The sequence below is a fragment of the Athalia rosae genome, chromosome 4 (assembly GCF_917208135.1).
Source record: "Athalia rosae chromosome 4, iyAthRosa1.1, whole genome shotgun sequence".
In the NCBI taxonomy this organism is placed as follows: Eukaryota; Metazoa; Arthropoda; class Insecta; order Hymenoptera; family Athaliidae; genus Athalia; species Athalia rosae.
Window position 1 is genome coordinate 16638628 of NC_064029.1, and position 21801 is coordinate 16660428.

The 21801-nt window shown below is 37.6% G+C and overlaps 4 protein-coding genes across 11 annotated transcripts; 3 read left to right on the top strand and 1 right to left on the bottom strand.

The window, feature by feature from the left end:
- Nucleotides 1–63: 63 nt before the first annotated feature.
- Nucleotides 64–15501, bottom strand: LOC105693810 (intermembrane lipid transfer protein VPS13D). Of its 7 annotated transcripts, none has more exons than XM_012413988.4 (24): nucleotides 14943–15350; nucleotides 14496–14686; nucleotides 14136–14373; nucleotides 13873–14069; nucleotides 13610–13777; nucleotides 13309–13546; nucleotides 6471–13231; nucleotides 6235–6388; nucleotides 5919–6147; nucleotides 5580–5832; nucleotides 5113–5481; nucleotides 4846–5034; nucleotides 4422–4745; nucleotides 4106–4298; nucleotides 3859–4041; nucleotides 3530–3760; nucleotides 3246–3272; nucleotides 2612–2772; nucleotides 1931–2545; nucleotides 1675–1857; nucleotides 1234–1605; nucleotides 1036–1148; nucleotides 524–953; nucleotides 64–391 (listed from the first exon to the last, which is right to left on the bottom strand). In XM_012413988.4, the coding sequence occupies exons 1-24, from the start codon at nucleotides 15037–15039 to the stop codon at nucleotides 290–292; spliced, it is 12018 nt and encodes a 4005-aa protein (XP_012269411.2). In that variant the 5' UTR covers nucleotides 15040–15350; the 3' UTR covers nucleotides 64–289. The 7 variants fall into 7 exon arrangements, with proteins under 7 accessions (XP_012269411.2, XP_020712491.2, XP_012269410.2 ...); XM_020856832.3 differs by having other exon boundaries at nucleotides 5919–6129; nucleotides 6235–6391; XM_012413987.4 differs by having other exon boundaries at nucleotides 6235–6391.
- Nucleotides 15502–15526: 25 nt separating this feature from the next.
- LOC105693848 (sugar transporter SWEET1) lies at nucleotides 15527–18047 on the top strand. Its single transcript, XM_012414052.4, has 6 exons — nucleotides 15527–16060; nucleotides 16158–16235; nucleotides 16320–16443; nucleotides 16726–16881; nucleotides 17363–17482; nucleotides 17678–18047. Exons 1-6 carry the CDS (start codon nucleotides 15984–15986, stop codon nucleotides 17789–17791), a joined length of 669 nt encoding a protein of 222 aa, XP_012269475.1. The 5' UTR covers nucleotides 15527–15983; the 3' UTR covers nucleotides 17792–18047.
- A 156-nt stretch (nucleotides 18048–18203) lies between these two features.
- On the top strand, nucleotides 18204–20867 carry LOC105693849 (sugar transporter SWEET1). Of its 2 annotated transcripts, XM_020856845.3 has the most exons (5): nucleotides 18204–19033; nucleotides 19244–19321; nucleotides 19410–19692; nucleotides 19786–20003; nucleotides 20730–20867. In XM_020856845.3, exons 1-4 carry the CDS (start codon nucleotides 18957–18959, stop codon nucleotides 19999–20001), a joined length of 654 nt encoding a protein of 217 aa, XP_020712504.1. In that variant the 5' UTR covers nucleotides 18204–18956; the 3' UTR covers nucleotides 20002–20003; nucleotides 20730–20867. The 2 variants fall into 2 exon arrangements, with proteins under 2 accessions (XP_020712504.1, XP_012269476.1); XM_012414053.4 differs by lacking the exon at nucleotides 20730–20867 and having other exon boundaries at nucleotides 19786–20156.
- LOC105693851 (MICOS complex subunit Mic10-like) lies at nucleotides 20730–21710 on the top strand. The gene is made up of 3 exons (XM_012414054.4): nucleotides 20730–20867; nucleotides 20967–21014; nucleotides 21362–21710. Exons 1-3 carry the CDS (start codon nucleotides 20792–20794, stop codon nucleotides 21490–21492), a joined length of 255 nt encoding a protein of 84 aa, XP_012269477.2. The 5' UTR covers nucleotides 20730–20791; the 3' UTR covers nucleotides 21493–21710.
- Nucleotides 21711–21801: the final 91 nt, after the last annotated feature.

Sequence of the window (21801 nt, forward strand, 5' to 3'; positions counted from 1 at the left end):
CTGATTGATCGAGATCACGGGTGTTTATTTTATATACACTGCTGTAATAAATTTACGACGAAGTTTTATTGTTTAAAAATACATTGAAATAAAAATTTATTACTTCGCACAATACCATAATACAGTTCTACATCAGTCTCTTAAAGTTATTTTTCAATAAATAGAGAAATATTTACAAAAGTTGCAAAGAAAAAGTTGCTCAGAAAAATAAAATCCAAAAATCATAACTGTACAAAAAATTATTACCATACTTATTATTGCCATACTTATTATTCATCTATGTACTTATTTATTTATAACTTCTCATGTCATCGAGCATGTTGTCAGATGAGGTCAGTGTCAAACTACGCTCTTCATGCATCCCTTTGGCATAATTAATCTGTTGGGATACCTAGAAAGAGAAACATTGCCCATATTATATCAACACTGGTGAATTAAATTTCAAGGTACTTCTTCCTTCTCTTCATCTTCCCTATTACCATTTATCCATTCAAAAAATTTCATATAATGACTACATTATTACCCATTTCGCGACCTCTTCGCTGTCGCATCTGACTTTAGGTCTTCTAAGTATTTCAGGCCCATCCAGATTTAAAAGTGCCCCAGAGTCAGTCCTTGATGTCAGCTCAATATAGTAAAGTATGGTTCCATTACTTTCTACTTTATGGGTCGGTTGACAATGTACCAAATCTGTCAGACTGACTTCGGTAACAACTCCTTTGGTGCCACCGGATATGACTCTAATTCTTTCGTTCGATACCAATACTCGTAAATCTTCGGCACCACTTCGTAAACATTCATAAGCTACAAATATCTCTGAATAATTGTGATTGTTTATAGTGTAGAGAAACTCTTGTCCTTCTGCTTGGTGATTATTATATGGAGGGAGGAGACCAGCCGGACCAAAGGCTACCCGCGGAAGTCTGTCACGCTTTGGTATTACACGATGTGCGCTGAGAAATAATAAATAGATAAGAATACGTTAAAATTGTTTGGTAGCTAACAAAAAGTTAATCATATCAGGTAATCATATACCTTCTGCTAGTCTCTCTTACAGCACTAGCTGTCTCTGTTGCCAGATCTAAAACTCCTACTACTGGTTTTGTGATTGTTCCAACAACACCTTTCCCAAAGCCAGTAAAGAATCCCTGAAAAACAAAAAAATTGAACAATATTAATTTTTGGATCACCACAGAACACTACTAACAACAGATAATTTATTAAGATACTTACAGGGAAACCTTCATTAGCAGCGCCATCGTAAGTCTGCTTAAAAATGCTCGTCATACCACCGAGCAAACCAAAGCCGAGTCCTTTTAAACCTGCTACTATGTGGTCACTACTACCTGTAGTATTAGCGCGGATTCTTTGCCTTGCTTCCTCATGTCTTTCATCCAATATAACACGACCTAATCCATCAGACAATGATTCGGTAACTTTAGCTGCTGAATTTGATATGCCGTGAGTGACATTTTTCACCAATGTTTTAACGCTTCCTTCATAAATCAGCCCTGATACTCCTTCCGATACATCGTTCACAAAACCTAATGGATTGCCAAGAAAATCTACAGATCCCAAAATGACTGCTGCTTGCCATTTCAATTCCTGTAATACAAATCAGCATTATTTTCATGGATATATTTGTAAACATTTCTATTCGGTATATCAACTCACGTCTTTATAGTGTTTTAATATGGAATACATCAAAAACTGGCTACTTTCAAATGGATGTTTCTTAATGAAAGGTTCCAATTCTATGGTGGCATCTTCAAATTTAATTAACGTCAATCCTAGCTTCCTTTTTATCGCTTGGAGTGGAGCTGGTAATTTTGTTGTCGTTAATACGCTCAATCTTACCTGCAAAAACAAAGTATTGTTAGGAGAATTGCATTCCAGTTTGATAAAACTTAGTTTCATAGTAGTCACTGACCTGGCTAGGTACTAGTTTTAATGTTCCAAAGTAATATCTAGTAGCGTGAGCCGCAGAAACTTCTGATATGAATCTTTGTGCTTTGAAATCATTTTCATCCATCGGTGCATCTAATTCGGATTTTCCGGCCCCCATAAATGCAGCCAGCCTCAATAATAACCTTTCTTCCAAATGCATGCACAATGGCTTTACGCTTACGATCAAATGTTTGTAAATTTCAGCATTTTGATTTTTAGAAGGTAATTTTTCCGCGGCAATATGAATCGCTGGTCGGTTATCAATGTCAGCACGTGTGGATCTCGTGATGTATAGAACCGTCGAACACTGAGCTTCAAATAACTGGTTATCTACTTGCACATCTTCCACACTCAAATCTAGAGCAATACCAGCAGGAGTTTGCACGAGTTCCAGAGCAATGCCAGCCAGTCTGGCGAATAATAATTCTTCTGCTGGTCTTCGAGAGACAATAGATAAACCCAATCCAGCAGGTAATCGTATGCTCAATTGTAATTCCCGAGTATCTGTGCTTTGAGTATTCGGCGCAACGTGTGTAGGACGTTGAGTTACTGCGATATGAGACCAGTCGCGTTCTTCAAGCAACGCGAACGTCTTTTTCTGTTTGAAAATATTTTATTAGGATTATGCCTCACATTAGGCGATGAGCTCTGGGAAACTACTTACTCTTTCTTTGATATCTAAGACTTGTAATACTCTCGTAGGACCATCAGTTGATACTCTAACTGATAAAAAACCAGATCCAGGCCGCAATCTTTGCCTACCAACACATTGTTCAATCGGTGGTGGGCTGATGTGCATTTGTGGACCTAGGACAGCCTCGCTCCCTGTAAATACATTTTTTCATGCAAAAACTGAACCTTAAGTAATTTTTGGTAAGTAAATGAACAAGAGTAATTGAATCAGGTTATCGTTGAGCTTTGGGATTCTAGAGTTGACACCAAATAATGTGAATACAATATTTAATTAAATGAACCAAATTATATTGAATCAGCTATAGATTATTTCTGAAACCGTTAAGAAACAATTTGTCGCAAAATTCGATGAATTTGGAAATCAAATAACGAAACAGAAATAAAATACATAAAGAACTATGTGTGGTCAAAGACTGAACAGTGGCAACTCCTTCCTTTTTACTCAAAGATATCCGAACGTACATCAAGAATGTAAAAGTGATCTAATGAGATGGAAAAAATAAAATACAAAATGATTAAAAAGATGTCATGAAAATTCAATAACAATATCGAAGAAGGAAAGATAATATATCAGGACCTCTTTGATATACTGAAACTATACGTACACATTTGCCAGCGGGCAACCCCGTGCCCTGTAACATTTATTACTAATTTAAACAATCTGAGATAAAGATGAACCTATAATGAAAGCGCTATGCGATTGGAAACGATATTTTTATAAAAAGAGAAGGTTTCCAGGCTGATGTACATTTTTTGAGAAATTTTTACTATAATGCTAAAAATACGTAGTATAAATTTGTGAGAAACTACAACTGGGGATATATTTCGTGAAACACTCGGTAATGCTGCAAAAACAAAATTACAATTGTGATAAATTAAGCAACCAAACCTTCGTGAAGACCCATGAACCCATCTTTCGACTGGACACACATATTTTGATGAGCGCAACATAATCTTCCATCATCTGTGAATAACCACGTTTGTGTAGATCTTCTGCGGGGATCTGGTCTTCGTAAAGCAAGGGCGCAATATGAAAATGGTTGCGGTGCGGTTCCAGCAATATCCAAAACTAATACCGTATCTGGTGCTCTAGAATATTTATCTCGCGGCGGACTAGAACCTGTTTGAAATTCAATATAACGTAGCAGTTCATTCCAACAATAATGGATTTTACGAAAGTATTAATAAAACAGGGTCTTAACATTTCTATCCCTGTACCTTCATGTTGTAATTGTCCATCACTTGTCATTCTCCATAGTTGAGATCTTGCTCCATATTGTTTTCTACGCAGCGCAACCCAGCCTCCAGGCCCAGCTTCTAGAACTAGCCTTTGCGTTTCCACATCAAGTGGATCTAATCCATTGTCTCGGGAACTTATGTCACTGTCCACTTTGAAAGTACCTGAAAAAGGTTCATGAAGTCAGGAACAGATGTTTGAAAATTTTAATCTCTATCAACTGAATACCTGTAAAAGCTATGTAGATAAAATTTTCATATGTCAATCCACCAGTTTCTCCAAGAATGTTCAAATCATATGATGATGTAGCGCCTCCAGGTGCTGTTACCGTTAAACCAGCAACTTGGATTGGTTCATCTAATGCGTAAGGTACCGAGGAATGTGGTCTCACAGTCCACTGTTGGCTCTCTGCCACACTAGTCTACAAAATCGTGGGAATGAGCGAATAGCTTGTAAATTTCAAGTATTTGAACTAGTTTCCAGGTAACAAGACAATTAAACAATGGAATTACAATGGATGTTAATTCCGGTTGAAATGACTTACTTGATTAATTACTAGGGGTACTTCCGAAAAATTGTCTACTCTGATTGGTGGTGGCATCGTGTCTGCGTCGGTAAAAACAACAAAATATGTGCTTTCTTGTAAAACCACATCTACTCGCAAGAAATGCATTTTGCCTGTTGTATCTCTGATATTGATTGTTAACGAGTGATTTCCATCCAATCTAATACCTCCTGACCACATGCAGTTTACCACGTCAATGACTCGAACACACAAAAGTTGATCTTTATCGAGTCTAGGCCAATGAAATGGCATATGACAATTTGGCATTGCTGTTATATACGTTGCTTGTGCATCTGGGTGGCTCTATCGAGTCCAAAAATAAATAAAGTAATTCTTAGTAAAACTAATTTGGTATTGTGATATGCTGTGAAATTTGTATCGTATGAAAAGACAATTATCTTACCACTGTTGTAGTGAAACACTTTTGAGCCAACTCTAAGGTGCAGGATGACCTATTGTGCAGCTGGTATCTAGGTGATAATGTGACGACTGTGGTCGCTCTGTATCTACCTCGTGCTGTGCGGGTCGCTACTCCAATCAAATACACAATATCTGGTCTGCCATCACGTAAGCTTACTCTGAGACGATGTACCTAGATAGATATTTATTTTTCAGTCAGAGACACGTTTATTCTTTTTCATTATTCCCATTCGCTTAATATTGAACTTACTTGCACACCAAGTTGTAAATGAAACTGCTGACACCACTGTGGGGCTCCATGTGGATGCACACCAGTACCAACTCTGACAACTAATGTTCTACTGGCTTCTTCATCACTGAAAGAGAATAACAACGGAGCCACCATCCGAGCTCTTTCGTGTTCTTCATACTGACCAGCAGCTTCTATACCTACACCTTCCTGTCTAAATACCAAAGGTAGTCCCGTTTTATTTATGATCCAATATGGAGCAGTGATGTTGATTCTTAATGCGGACCCCTTTTCCACAACAACAGTCGCGTGCAAAAATAATATTCGACCAGAAGAGTCCGTCAACCTCATTCGACCGGTAAAAGAATTGCTATTTTGTGGTAGCAACAACTAAACGAAGCAAAAACAAAAATTTATTAAATCTTGGAGACGATTCTCGTGAGTTATTTCTGTATTTTTAATGGCAATGAAATATTATAGCTTCTTACCATCCCAGTACCAGGATATCCTTCTAATTGAATATTGACCTCTAACTGCTCAGCATTATTTACAGTATGTAAATCGGCGCTGTTGCCTGGCAGGATTCTACCACTTTCAGATGCAACAGTATAAGATATTTCATGTGGCAATAGATTCGTCAAAGTAATAGGTGCTAGAAATATAATAGAATGCGCTGGCATCGTTGGCACTGCCAGATTCACATCTGCGGGATAGTTGTCTCGTTTTATCGTGACGCACATTCTACAATGAAAGAATATAAACGATTGATGTGGATGATAAAGAATTCTTTCGTAGTTGTACAGGACCTTATGAGTGTTAAGACTTACCTAAATATGTCATTCTGATTCGTTTTACATGTAGTATGTATTTCTGCTACTTCTAAAGGTTTTTTCGCTGCAGACCAAAAGATAGGTTCTACACAAAATTGAAATATACGATCCAAATGAATCGGCCTAAGTAACATTTGTGCACCAGTATGTGTTAGTGGTATTGATACCACTGTTTGTGCAGCCACTTGTAATATTTTTCCATTCATCACTGGAGACATCAAAGAAACTATAATAAGTTTCAATGTATCAGCAACAAACATTTTGAAACTCTCAGAATAGAACAATCATTAAAATAGTAATCAAGGGAACTTACATCCTGGTTGATTGATGGGTTTTTCTAGTTTTATTTCAACAGGATACGTTAGCTTGTTCACAACCTGTAAGGCTGATCTAACAGTCACCAGTTTTCTGGCTGACCCTTCCAATTCAACATCAAAAACTACCCTTGCCTTTGGTACCATTAATTGCTGCTAGAAAATAGAAAATTTATTCTGAAATTGAAGTGCTGTAACAGCATCGACGAGTAGACTGATTTCAAAGTTCACCTACCTGTGAATTACTAATTACATCCACATTTGCATAGCGAAAGTATATTCCAACCCTGTCAACAGTAACAGGATCAACAGGTCTCCAGCCATCGACCGAAACAGCTATTTGATGTCTTCTAACAATGTGCGTAGAATGATGCCGTAGCTTACCTCGTTCTTCAAATGTAAAAGGGATTGTTTCATCCGGTGCAACTTCAACCCAAGTCATATCTAGTTCTAGCATATTGTCTGACTTTGAAGTTCCGCTGATCTCATTTATGGTATCTGTGGTTGCAATGATTGTTTTAAACCACAACTTTGAGCCTGTTTCATTTTTTAAAGCAAAAGGAACAAATGGCGAGCGTCTACGATATCCTGTAGGACTTCCAAATGGCTTACTCAAAAGTGTGTCTTTATTAGATAAGTAGTAATCTTGGGTCCAGTTATCTTTGACTAATTTTACCAGCTCCACTAACGTTGATGTTACATTGACATTCATCGAGTCTTCAGAATTGACAGATATTTGCAACCTTTTCAGAGTTAACAAGTTTGTCAGTGTTTGCTCCCACTGAAATGTAGCCCTCCATGGTTCTATAAATGGTTCCCAACCACTCAGAACTCTGTTATAATAATCCACGCTGAAATTTGCTGATGCTAAGCCAGGACCTGCTAATGATTGCCTCAATGAAAGTTCCGACATTGTCATTTCTAACAGGGGTACATCAGCATCTCTGCAATCATCAATGATGCAAATCCTTAAACACAGAGTCTGTACTTCAACAGCTTGGATGTAAAGTGAGCCACTTGAGTTGGCTTGAGAGTTTGGAATGGCATTTTGCGTTAACCATAAAGCAGCATCATCAAGCTGTCCATTACAAAGATCCAAAGCTGCCTCACAATCAGTCTCTGCAAAACCCAGCGCAGAGAGCTTCATAACATGACTCTTTGCATTTGCTGGCGGTCCATTAGAACGTTGTTTGGCCCACAAAGTTTGCTTGGGAAGAGAACTCAGCATTCTCGTAAACATAGTGATATCGTGATAGCTCAACCTCACGCTCAAAGGCTGTAATTGTATTTCCAAACATTTATCCTGTGTTAATTCAAAACTAGCTCCAACTGGATCAATGATTGACAATGCTGTTTCATCCTCAAGCCCGAGAATACATGAAAACAATTCACAGCGAGATAAATTACAAGAGAGTGGCTTTTCTCCATGTTGAGGTGCAGATCTGTAAGCAAGAACTGTAGTAGATTTCAAAATGACTGCATTTGTATCCCACAGCGATGTATTCTCAACGATAACCAATTCGGAATCTGTAATATTGAGTTTCAACTCAAATGGTACATTACTTCCGAAATTACTTTCATCGATTTCTTGTGGCACGACCATTGGAACAATCCCAACTACCGATTCAGGTTCAGGAGCGTTTAAAACAAGAAAATCCTTAACTGCTTCCCACCAATCCAATATTGCTGTTAGACGCATACTGTGTAATATAACTGTAGTAGCAACCATATGTCTTCGTTTTCTATGGTGTACTTCAGCCTGGACATGATTCTCTATACTTCCTGAATTTCTCAACGGTTGTAATATACTGGTGAAAACATTGGATCTATGATTAACAGGTTCATCTTGAAATCTGGTATCTGTTACCAAGATTTCTTGGGAGACTAAGTCTATATCTTGGGACCCATCACTCAGTGAATCCAAAGTAAGCCTTGATTTTATAAAATTCACACATGCCAAGGCAGCTAGCTCATGATTTGGATGCAGCGCAACGGTAACATTTACCAACTCTAGAGTAATGCATGATTTTGTCCAAACTTTCTCCGATGTATCTTCGGTATTGTAGAAAGATTCATCCATGTTACCCAAGTCTTGCATCATCTGTAGTAGGTCGTCCAAATTTTCACCAATATTATAAGATAGCAATCCACGAATCAGCATATATTGTGCTGGATCAAGGGCACAATCCATCGTAGATAATATACCATGAACACTCCAATCGGGAAAATCCCTGCTAATATGAGTGTCCAAGTTTCTTTCAACTTGTAGCTTCAAGTGACACTTTTCCGTCAACAGGGAAGGGCCCAATTTTTTCACGTAAAAGCTACCAATAGTCAAAACATCTATATTGTGATTATTATCATCAGCCTTCAGTCTTTTTACTGTATAAACATCCATGTTAACTAATTCCACTAGTATTAACTCAATCAGGCGAATAGAAATTTTATCACAGACTTTGAACGAGTTGTGTGCACTCAATTCTCCAAGATTCAGAAGTATTAATTCCTCAGATCGTGAACTGACTGGAAGTAGTATCACCGGGGCCCCAGCGTGCAGTTCCAAGGATAAGCGCATATCTCTCTCATTAACATCCATTGAAGGCCCTTCGTCAGTTCGAATTCGATTGACCATAACTGTTCTTAGCTGTGAAAAATGTCCAAAAAATGCTTGTAGTTCCGCAAGAAACCTTTGTGTGTGAACGTAGTGTACCGCTGACATCTTCAACTTTAATTGTGCATCGTGGGGTCTCTCCTGAGCATCATTGTAACTCAAGTATTGAAAGTTGAGGGCTTCTCTACCAGAGGATAAGAATCTTTCCCGATACAGTCTACCATGAGGAGTCAAGTCCAATAAAGACATTGATCCTAAAGATCCAGATATTTTAGTTTTATCATCAGACTTGAGAATGTGTACACTTGCATTCGATATATTGGCTTTAGCAATTTCTCGCTCTACTCGTGTCAGCACTAAAGTCAAAGATCTTACTTCTACTTCTATTTCTGAATCTAATGGAAACTCTTCCATTCCATCAACAGCATCAGTGCCCGATGATTCTTTGAGTACATTTATTCGTGGATTAGACTCTGTTGGCGATCCTAGTCCCAGGAAATCAAGTACAACCATCCATGATTCAACACTAACCACTAAATCTAGACAATTGAAATCAACACAGACGGATTTCCGTTGCACTTTATTACTGGTTATTGTTGGATTTGCCTGCGCCATAGTAATATTAATCAATACTAAATTTTCTTCACTAACCACTGCTCCAGGTGAGGGTGGGGGAGTATTTGGTGTATCTATTTGGGAGACTGGTTTCCTACGCCAGTGTGCAGGTACAGCCCCATACAGAGTATCGGTTTCAAGTCTATCAGGTAAGCTACCTCTACCAAAGTTATCTTTCCACCTTTGAACGTATACCAGATCAGGGCATGATTTAGAAACACCAGCTGGCAATCTTGCTCGAATTGGTGCAGAAGATTGCATCATGTATCGATGTCTAGATCCGACAGGGCAGAGAAGATCTTCCATAAGTAGACTCTTAAGTGCTACTTCTATCGTTGATTCAAATTTATTTAGCTTTTCATATTTAGCAACAAAATCTCGCATCGATAAATCGACCAAAGGCTGTTCCACCTGATCTTGCCTTAGTTCAATGCTCAAAACTGGTAGCTCAAATAGAACTTTCACTGAGAGGTCAAACTTATCGGAATAGTTTGATACTTTGGCACTTGGAATTTTCTGTTCTGTTGCAACAGGCTCTATATTTGAAACATAAATTAGTCGGTGAACAGTGTCCAAAAGTTGTTCATATTGCCCACGTGACAATGATACTTTTAAGGGTGTAATGACAGTGCCACGAACTTGGATGACAGGATTACTTGGTGGCTCAGATTCGAGTGGAAAACTTGGGGTCCTTGATAGGTAGTTGTGTTCTTTTTCTAAAACAATCCTCAACCCGGTGTCATGTAAAATCGGTTTCCCATATTCCTTGCAACAATACATGTCTTCAGCTCTAGACGGGGAACTTCCACTGGCCAAATTACCTTTCAATGAAATGTCCAGGGAATATAAATTCATGTCGCGCACCTCCAATGTTAATTTTTGTTTATCCGTTGAATGAATTGGTGGATCATGTTGCAAAGCCATTGTGCCAAGGTGAGCAACAAATACCTGTGTACTATGAGCAGATCGTGGTAGGACCAGTACAGGGCTATCCAAGATAGCATCAAGCTTCAAACATAAAGATCCAGAACTGTCTGTACCATCAAGTGATAAACTTGGTAAACGTTTCCGCGGTGGTACTGCCCATTCCTCAGCATGGACCAATCCAATAGCCATATCCGTAGCAGCTGCTCCAATGTGCCTTGCGAATTTACTCAAGTATTGCTTGAATTCATCTGCACAAGAACGTAGTTCTGATATCAAATGAGGAGCGTGTGTGTACCAAACACTTCCAACACGAATCGTGACCTCTGCTAATGTCTCCAGACTGTCGGACAGAGATGATTGTTTGTAACTTCTATTTACGCAAAATCTGAACGCTTCGGGTTGATTAGTTAAATTTGCAAAATGTTCCAATGGATGTTGAGGTGGATCTGCGATGGGATCTCTGCCAACACTCAAAATTCTTTGATGCATTTTTCCAGTGAGTGTTTGATCGAGTACTTGTAAGCCACCTAATGATCCGGAAACTAGAGCTTGTGTACCTAAAGTTGCTTGAATCCGGGCATCTGTCATAGTTGCTGTAGCTATCTTCTGGCCAACTAATTGGCTGTCTTGCATAACGGCTCGTAATAGTAATACATTTAATCTGTGAAAGTCGAATGTTATTTCAGTTCTCACCAATGTCTTTATTTCCTGGGATTGACTTGATGAAGATCCGAATCTTTCCGCCCGTTTTAGAATTGATTTATGTGTCGGGAAAGCTCTTCGCGCAAACCCTATGAGCTCTACTATTGTTTCTTGATTGGCAATGATGTCCAAATTATTAAACTGTATATTCGCAATACGTAGATTCTCTGATGCATCGTCCACAAGCATAAGCTCAACCATAATTAATGCTTCAGAATCCAAATGATCTAAACCGATAAAAGAATTGGTTTTTGGAGGGCTCGAATTTTTCGAGTCTCGCGCTAAGGTAGAAAGAGCTCGCGTCAGAGCAACAGGGGATGTTATTCGCCGTGGTAACGTTGGATCTGGAGATGCTGGAGATACTGGTGATGTTGGAGAAACCGGTTCGGAGTCTCGTAAGCTTCCAGAAACACTATCCATTCCAACATGCTTGTGACTAGCAACTAAAAGTTCAAAATCAGGTCCAAATTCTTGCAAAGCATCAACTAATAACAAACTGTGGACCGATAATGTTGCACTTAAATCAGCCGGCCTCTTATTCAGTGCAACTCTCACTCCAGAAACTTGAAGTTCAGCAACACTGCGTCCTCTGGATTGTAGTTCAAAAGTCATTTGATCAATTATAAACTGAATCATCATTAAACGTGTCGAAGTTTTGTCAGGACTCTCCTCTTTCTTCGGACTTCCCGGTTCCCAATTTTCTGAATTGGGTTTGTCAGGTTCCGAAGCGTTAGAGAACGATAACAATAAATCATACATTGACCGAATAGCTTCAACCTTTTGCTCATTCACATGGACAACCAATCTTGGTAAATTCCCGGACACAGTGATTGAAGGAAACTGTGGGTCTGCAGTAGTAACCACTCGTCTTTCAATTTGAAGAGAAATGTTGAACCTTTCCAATACGTGCAAACTTGACATTCCCCTTGTGCGAGCATGTTTCCAATGATCCCTCACTTTACCAACTAAGACTTGTAAGTCAGATAAGTCGACAAAGTATTGATCATAGAGTCTCTGATGCAACGCTGCATCAGAGAGACCTTGAATATCTTGCAATGAACCAGTTTCTTTGCTGCCAGGTGGTGTGGAGCACGGTGTTACATATTTTTCATCATCCTCGCTATTTGATGATCCAGGCCTGAGCACTACTTCACCAGTTTCTGTGCCATTTGTCAAATGTAGTCTCCCAAAATCAACAACTATCACTGCTGCGTTTGAGTCCGTAAATCTTTCTACCAATAAAATCTGAGGAGCTGATATATCAAACTGTAAATCCCATGAAGCACGGTAGACTAGATCACCTTCTAAAATTTGTTCCCAGTTTTTCATCAACTGTTTGCGCGTTCTGCGCTTCATAGCCTGCAAACTTTGGTTCGATGCATATCTGTGAGGTTTGCAAGTAAAATCTATCAGCCACCGCATTGCAATTGGATTGTACACAATATCTAATGACTTAGAGTTGACTTGTAATGAATGATCCGTATTAGTGTGAAGAGGCTTTTTCTCATAGACTAATTCGAATAACGGCTGTGTTGACTGAGTTGGCAGTTTTTCTGATGATCCGCGCAGTCGATTACTGGCAAGGGACACTGTTTGTGGTTGCACCAAAACAGGAAATGTAGAATTTTCCGTCAAATAATCGTGCAAATACAGAGCTCCTAAACTTATTGAAAATTTGTGCGAACCAGATCTGGGCCTGGATTCGTAATTGAGATGAACTTTTTCAAACTGTAATTCCATGACCGTCTTTGTATTCTCCCTATCCCCTTCGCCCGTGCAGAGACGGACAGCACCTTTAGACAATGTAAAATTAAACTGTCCAAACACAGTATCTCTCCGAATTAAAGTATCATCATCCATAGTATCAGCTAACGCATCCAAAAGTTCCCCTTCAAACTTCGATGAACTTTGAATATTGTTGTTTGACGTTTTTGAATACCAGCCCCACCACTGAGGAAACCACTGCACAAGCATACCCCGACCTTGAGGTGATGTCGGTGTGCTAGCTTGAGGTATTTTAGGTGGCCTAACTCTCGCCATTGCCAATTCCCTCAAAACTCTGAGTTCATCAAAACTACGTTCCATTTCAATGGTGTCTTTGAATTGCTTCAATTCAGTTGCGAGTATTGCTGTCGGCGTGCCTAAAACACAAACATAAGCTCTTGGTAAAACTATGTGGATGTAAAATCGAACCAAGATAATGTTAATGGGACATTACCTAATAACTTTGCACAGGCTTCAACATATAAAACATTTTGTTTTCCCCTCTGAATAATATCTTCCCACAACATTTTTGTTCGGAGAGTTTCTCTACCTATATGACAACGGGCAGCATATCGCCACCACTCCTTTGGTGCTTCACTAATTGGAACATTTGGCCTACATCGTCGTTGTCGCTTTTGCCGATCTATATCCTCCAATTGCTTTATACATTTGACGATTTGATCGTATTGCCACTATATACAATCAAAATAGATAAGAATATAAAGGTAATGGCTTCGGAAACTTCTAATACTTACATCAGTGATTGATAATGGAACTTGATCTAACAACAGATCAACAATCAATCTGGGTTTATTTACTGATCTTAGCGGTCTCTCTGATCTGTCCCGTTTGATATGCGCCCGCGCACCTACAGGTGACAAGATATGTTTCCGCTTTCCTTTCCTTGACTCACTCATTGCAATCTAGCAACAATATGGAGTAATAAAAAAATGAGTGTATCAAAGCAAATACAAAAATAGGAAGTATCAATTTTAATTATACAGGTCCAAATACTCACAGCGAGATCACCAAGATTCAAGTTACCGAGGAGTTCCCCTTTTCTCAAATGATCCCAATAGACAGACAAGCCATCTAGTTCCATTAACTTGAATGATGCATCTCCAAGATTCCAGGAAGTAGATCCTGGTATCCAACTGGCATCACAACTTTGAGTTGTTAATGCACCTATGGTAACACCAAATGCAACTCCACTCCCTTCAGCAGAAAGAAAAAGATTGCAGCATAGAGTTTGATATGGAGGACTGACATTTCACTACTCACCGTCATGCGACGATAGGGTAACGTCATCTTCATACCTAAAGTGTACATCCTTTATATTGAGTTGCAAATTTTCAATGATGTTCGTCACTAGCGAAGTACCATAGTTTAACCAAGAACTATAACTTGTTGCATAGTAACCCAGCTCTCGTTCTGTGTCCGCACGCCACCTAGCTTCGAGCATATCTAATCTGCCTAGTTTATATTCTTGAGCAGCTTGATCTTCTGCCTCGCTGTCATACTATGGAATTATTTGTAGGTCAAGACATTGAGAATAATCAACCATTCGAGTAGAAGATTACAGATTTGAATAATTCATACTTTCTACATGTTTCAGTAGAAATAAGCCAAATAGAAATGTACCTCCTCAAGACATATTGGCCCAGCTACAAGATATAATTGTTCTATGACTATGACCCATGGTGCCGTCCGGATTTGTGTCACTGGGACATGCAGGCGCACCTTGCCTACGAATCCTGCTTTGACTTCAACTGGGAAGCCAATGTGCCTCAATGCTTCTCGTTTCAAAGGCAAGTTTTCTAGTTCTACCTCCCCTGTAAAAAAATTATACAGTTAATCTCTTGAAAAACTACTAAGAATGGGGTCTTCTCGGTCTACTATAGGCATGTTTTTTTAATAACTGGTATATAACATCAGTTTATACGTGATTATCATTCAATAATTATGGAGTTACAAAATATGAAATTCGATTACCAAAAATCCAGAGCAAGAAATACATAGAAGTACGAATAGCAGACGGGATTTATTGAGTAATTATAATTCATAGTCCAGGTGACTTCATAACCTTACCAGATAGAAGTGCAATACTCAATTGATCTGTGTTTAAATTTTCGACGTATTTTCCCAAATAATTGTTGAGTATCCATGCGACAAGGCCTTCCAACATGATGACAAATATGTTGTAATTTTAGATGTTAAAGCATGTATATTTATGTATTTGTCAGTATTTATGTAGAATATATCCAAATATCTTTGAGTTATGAGTGCATTAATTTATCACGGGAGTGGAGTAACATATCCTCATACGATTAAAATCAATTAGTACATCTGTCAATTGCTATCTGATTATTAATTGTTGCACTTTAAAACTTAGAGTAACATTATTCAATTGATAAAAATCTCTAACATCTCTTCTCTTAGGTTTATATTGCAAAGATCCATTTCAGTGACTGGCTGCGCACCCGGGTGGGGGCTAAATGCATAATGCATTAACAATATAAAGCAGACGACAGATGGAACTTTTGCGTCGTCTGCATCTAGTCTTGCATCGAATCGAGCTTGCGTAATTTGAAGAAAAGCGCGGATTTCAATTGTTGCTTAACGGAAGCGGAAAAGGATCAACCGGGCGTTCGAAATTATACATTCCAAATCCGTGACACGTGTGTCCTTGATTCATCATTGAGATAACAATTTCTTACGGTCTAGTAACGCTAGTACTCATGATACTGATAACGTCATAGCTTGGGATATTCGAAAGTTATTGACAACTATTTGTCTGGATAACTTCGATCTTTTTATTTACATCAATAGATATCAAGTCCTATCATAGCTAATTACTACGGCGTATTGTCATGTCATTGGATTCGACTATCGTCAATGCCATTAGTAAAGTTCTTGAAAGTTTTAAAGAGAAATACGTATAGTGGGTATATGTGTAGTAGTATATCCTCGGGGTACACTTCAAGGTTTCAAGTCCGTCAATTGCGTATAAATTGAGTTCAGTTACGCTTCGCCGGTTCGAGATATCACATCTTTAAGTTATCCGTCCGCATTGTGGATTGTAATAACATTTTGTACGGTTCACAAGAAGGTGATTTTTAAAAATTCAAGATGGGTTTAGAAGATTATAAAGAAATTGTTGAAACAAGTGCGGCTGTCATGACGATGGCTCAAATGTTTGCCGGAGTGTAAGTTTAATGAACGACACGACTCATTATCAGTTCCTAACAAACATGACTATTTTCAAATTTATAATAAGTGAAAAGCTACTTTTATGTATTCCAGGTTTATATGTAAAGATATATATTTAAAAGGAACGGCCAAGGGCTTCGATCCAATGCCCTTTATTGGAGGTACAGGAATGTAAGATATTATTACAAACAAAATAATCAGTTGGTAGATTTGTACAATTACCCAAAAAGTAATTCAGTGTTTTGAATTTAACAGGGGTGTCTTGATGCTCCAGTATGCGCTGATTTTAAAAGATTCAACGATGATAAATGTCAATGTATTTGGTATTGTGCTGAATGTGATGTACTATCTTTTTTACTACACCTATACACCCAATAAGGTAATTAGCTAGAATTTCATCTTGTTAAGTAGGCTTCAAGCTGACTAGGCAAATTATATGCTTTTGATGTTGTAAAGTGCTCCACGATACCCTTTATCACTAAGTTTTGTGGAATTTTATTACATGTCATAGCCATAATTATCTAACAGAATCTTAGTATCATCCAGCATAAATGAAAAGTTTACATTATCTATCGAAACACAACACATTATGTCTATAGATCATATCATCTAGTTTCTATAGCAACCTACTTATTTATAAAGAATCTTATTTCTTCTACAGACTGAAACTCTAGCTTTAACAGGTAAGGTAGTCGCCTTAGTTGCAGTTATCCTAGGGTATGCTCAGGTTGAAAATCCTGAAAACATTGAGTATCGATTTGGAATTATCGTTACTGCTCTGATGTTCACTCTTATTGCAGCACCGCTATTCAATCTTGTAAGTAGACTTATTGTGAAAATTTGGAGTAACGAAATATTTAATGAGGAATCTCAAATTTCACATATATCATTTGCATATTTTCAAATTAAGTTTCAATTAATTGACTTCCATTACCTCGACTGCAAAATATTCAGAACTCGCTCCAAACTTGTACTTTCCAAGTCAGAGTATTTTACACAAATCATATCTAGCACATCATTGATCAACGCTAGTAAATTTAAGCTAGTTATATAAGTCAGTAATATTCTTACAATTTTTAGTTTCAGTTCTAAATTTACGAACTATTTCTGTTGTTACGATATTACACAACATTGCGCAAGCTTTTTTTTATGTCCCAAACTATGTGCTTCTCTGAAATTTTACGAATTGCATTCCATATTTTTTATATGCTGCTCAAATTCGATTTGACGTTATCAAGGAATTCAATCATACATGAAAATGCAACTGAACATCCTATTCATTATTGGCATATTTCCAGGGTGAAATTATAAAGACTAAGAGCTCAGCAAGTTTACCTTTCCCATTGATCTTCATGGCAACTATAGTTACCTTCCTGTGGCTTTTGTATGGTTTGATTATCGACAATGGTTTCATCATAGTAAGTTGAAGAGAACAATTAACATTTTAGCAAATAGAAAGTTCATGCAACATTTGTTAGATAAAATGAGGTAATTTTCTGGACGAGGAAAATAATTTTGCAATTCGTTGTTTGTGTTAAAACTCAGCATAAACTTGTCTTTAATGCAGTTTTACCAATGAATAACACAACATCAAATCCTTGTTTGTGATTTAGTTTCAGAATGCAGTTGGTTTCACACTGTCAGCAACACAACTATCTCTATTTGTGATATACCCCTCCAAATCTCCAGTGGAATTGGAACCAGAAACAGAAAAGAAACAAAATTGATGATACTCCTAGGATATCAAGTACCGAGCGCAAGTTTACTTACATTTACTGACATTGAAGAACTGAAAGGCTCATTGTGGAAACCCTAAGTAAGATACTATCATGCAACCCAAGTTGACGAGCATTGAAATTCTACAGATTGAATATCTTTTGTAAAATATTCGCATTTCTATTTAGAAGAACTTTTTGCCAGATTTTATTAGATAATATGATGTTACAATACAAAGAGACAATAATAAAAATATTTTCTAGACAACACCATTTGTATCTTAGTGTTACGTTCCAACTGCAGATCAAGTTACTTTAAACTCTAATGACGATTGATCAGCCAATAACTTGATGTCCCCTAATTGTTTCTGAACGCATATGAGCACTGCTCATTGGGACATTGGGTCATGGTTTATTTTCTATCATGGTGTTCAAGTGTTGAAGTAAATTGTTTGGCCGATTTTCAGAGAACATGTGTCCACAAGAGGACTACATTTATCCTTCATGATTCTCTGCTGGACGCCACATAATACGTGGCATAATTACCTCGCTGGTCGAGTCTTCAAATTATGCTTCAAAGATCATAATCATCAGTCAACGGTTGGCCAGTGTAAAATTGGCGGGTTAATTGTGACGTCAATTTGTAATCGCGTCAATTGGTTTGTCGATGAGCCCCAATTTCACCGAATTTACGTCATAGAAGGACGTACTATTACTCGAAGTAAAATTTATTCATTCGTAATTCGCATATGCATTAGTTGCTTTACAATCTTCCATTCGACCAATGGAATCATATTAGGAAATACCCAAATACGCAACAGCGACTTTAATCAATTCAAAAACCAAATGACCCAACTAATTGACCTGTATAATAACCGTTCAAATTTGTGCTCTCTGTAATTGATAAAGGTCAGTGTCAATAATACAACTGCATAACTATGTTATTCAGAAGATTACTGAATTATATCACAAAATTGGCGATATCGATCAAGCACCGATCAAGAATTTGTATAATTTTTTGAAAAATCATCCCGGAATATTTAAGTTCCAAACGCTGACAGCTTTACATGCTGATCCATTGAACTACGATGTCACCGTTATCGAAGCAGTATACCTCGGTTGATTCGTAATAAATTATCTAAAAACATAATTCGACAAAAATGAACGCAAAAGGAATATGTTAGCGGTAGAATTGGAAGATACTCTTGCGGCGACAGCTTCGATATCGACGGTTATACAATTTTTATCCGGCATGTAAGTACAAGTCTGTCAATAAGGGTCAAAACCTAACCTCCCAAATAAGCAATTCCGCCTCCAATAGGTGATCTGATGAACATCCACTTAAAAGTTTTTCAGGTCATTGAAATCAATAACAATATTTGGGGATTTGTTATAGCACTATTTGAGTAAATTCATAGTTTCAATCTACTCAATGCTTGAAAGTGCGAAATATTTTCATTTCAGATTGGTGTGTCGAGAATTTGTCAGCCATGGAACAACGGGTGAAGCATCAGCACTACCCTTTATTACCTGTTACATGTCGTGAGAATGATATTATTAATGTAAAGTCTCTGTCCAAAGTTACCAGATGAGGTCATATTGATCAAGAAAAATGTTTTCCTGTTTTCAGATGTAGTATGTGGCTATTGTATGGCATACTGATCAAAGATTCATTGATAATTGTAGTGAATATATTCGGAGTTTCACTCCAGCTATGCTACACAATTACATTTATACTGTTCAGTATAAGGAAATCTTTGCCATTGAAGCAGCTCATGGCTGCTGTAATATTTGTTGCATTGGCTTACACATACGGTTTGAGGGAAGCTGATGGAGAATTAGCAAGGCAAAGAATTGGATTACTCAGTTGCAGTTTGACAATTATGTTTTTTGCGTCGCCTTTGACTATGCTAGTAAGCTTCCAAGTTGAATAGATCTGCTATTTACATATGTTACCAAAAGTCCAATTGTATTATTTACTTGTGATACGTCATACTGTTTTTCAGAGGCACGTTATACGAGTACAGAATGCAGCAACCTTGCCATTTCCAATAATATTGATGTCATTGATTGTATGTTTCCAATGGGTACTCTATGGCTATGTGTTAGATGATGCTTTCATAAAAATTCCAAATTTATTGGGGTGCATTTTGAGTGCTTTTCAACTTTCACTATTCATAATATACCCCAGTAAACATCAAGACCAAGTACGACTGATGTGATTGTAAGTCAACCCAGAAAGCTTTCATTTGCATTCTTTGATGACCAAAATGATCAAATCATGAGGGGACAACTGAAGAATGTCCAGCAAAATTGTTTTTTATTGTCTCTCTGTATCATGTTCTCTGTGTGGAATGAATCGATATGCCAAACTTGATTGGGAAATGTTTTTATCCGTTCTGTGACTTGATCCTCTAGGAAGTTCTTTACAATTGCATTCCTGTGAATATGAGTGATAAAAAGGGTGAACACTGTTGGCCCAACGAGCAATAGATGAATAGAATTTTCGATAACACGTCAGTTACATTATTGAAAGTGAATTGCTCACTGATTCATCAGTAGAAATGTCATCAGCTGGCTTGGACAGCTTGACAGCTAAAAAATTGAATAGTAGTCGAAACATCAACTATATTTTCAAAGGTGGCGGCACTTGTCACTGAGTTGGTAAGGGGTCTCTTTCCCCTATCTGCAGTCGCTACCTATCGCTACCCTTACGATAGCGCCATCATTGGAAACGTGGAAAATTAATTTGAATATTTTTGATAGCTGATTACGTTGACTGCTTTGCTGCGAAATTCGCAGAAGTATTTTGTTGATGAAAATAATTTTCAACGATTGCATCTAATAAACAGTAAAAATTACATTACCGTTAGGCAGAGTAGTCCACGTTATAATGGCCATCGAATTAACATTGTAGGTTAATCTAAGATAATAATTCTTCCCATCGCAGTTACGGTTGTGAGGTGGTTGCAGGCGAGTGTGACGTAACGATTTTTCTCTATTTCACTGAAAATGGCTGGGGCATGGGCTGAGGATGAAATTGGACGAAAGTGGGATCGCTGTTTCACGGATGCCGTTTTAAAATTAGGTAAGACTACCTGGGATTCATTGGAGTAAAATACGAAACTGTGGGTGAAACAGAACATTTGTAATTATTTTCGAAATTGACATGTTTGACGGCTTACAGGCGGTGGTGTGTTCCTAGGCTCGGTATTTTCTCTTCTATTCTTCAGAAGTAAGTGAAAACTGTCGAGATATTGCACACATGCAACATAATCTCAATCAAATATTTGATTGCAACTCTATTGCGATTATCAATCAATAGAGTCTGCAGTAGTTAATATTTCCTAACCTGTGTCCGATCAATATATTAGTGCAAACAAATCAGAGGTTTATTTAATTTTGTTCATGTTTTCTAATATTTATATTTTGTTTGGAACAATATCCTGTAAGGTTATTGTATATTAGATACCTAGGAATTAGTTGTTATTCATATACGATACAAATCAATACTATGATAAATCTGAGTGTTAATAAATGTAAGTATAAATTAAGACTTCATAACTCTGTTTTTCTCATCAGGAAAGAGATGGCCGATAATCACAGGAGCTGGTTTTGGATTAGGTATGGCCTACTCAAACTGTGAAAAAGACATAAATGCCACGCTGATCCAGAACAGAACCATAGGCTACAAAAGTGAAGATAAAAAGTAATAAGACCAGCCGTTTGTCTAGTTAACGAAATAAAAGAGAAAGCGTCATCTAATTATCGATAGGTCCAGTATCTTGATGACAATCCACCAACATTAGTTGAATCTGTAACTTTATGTCGCAAATGCTTTATGTTACAAAAGAAAAAATCTTGCAGTGTACATAAATTATTATGAAACAATGATTATAAATATGTTATTGATTAAATGAAAGGAAGTCAATTGTCCTTTTTCCTTTTATTAGTCAGATATTCCCTTTACATGTTAGCTCACTGCTTCACATTATTCTTGGTGGTGGTTCTCCGGGGGCTGT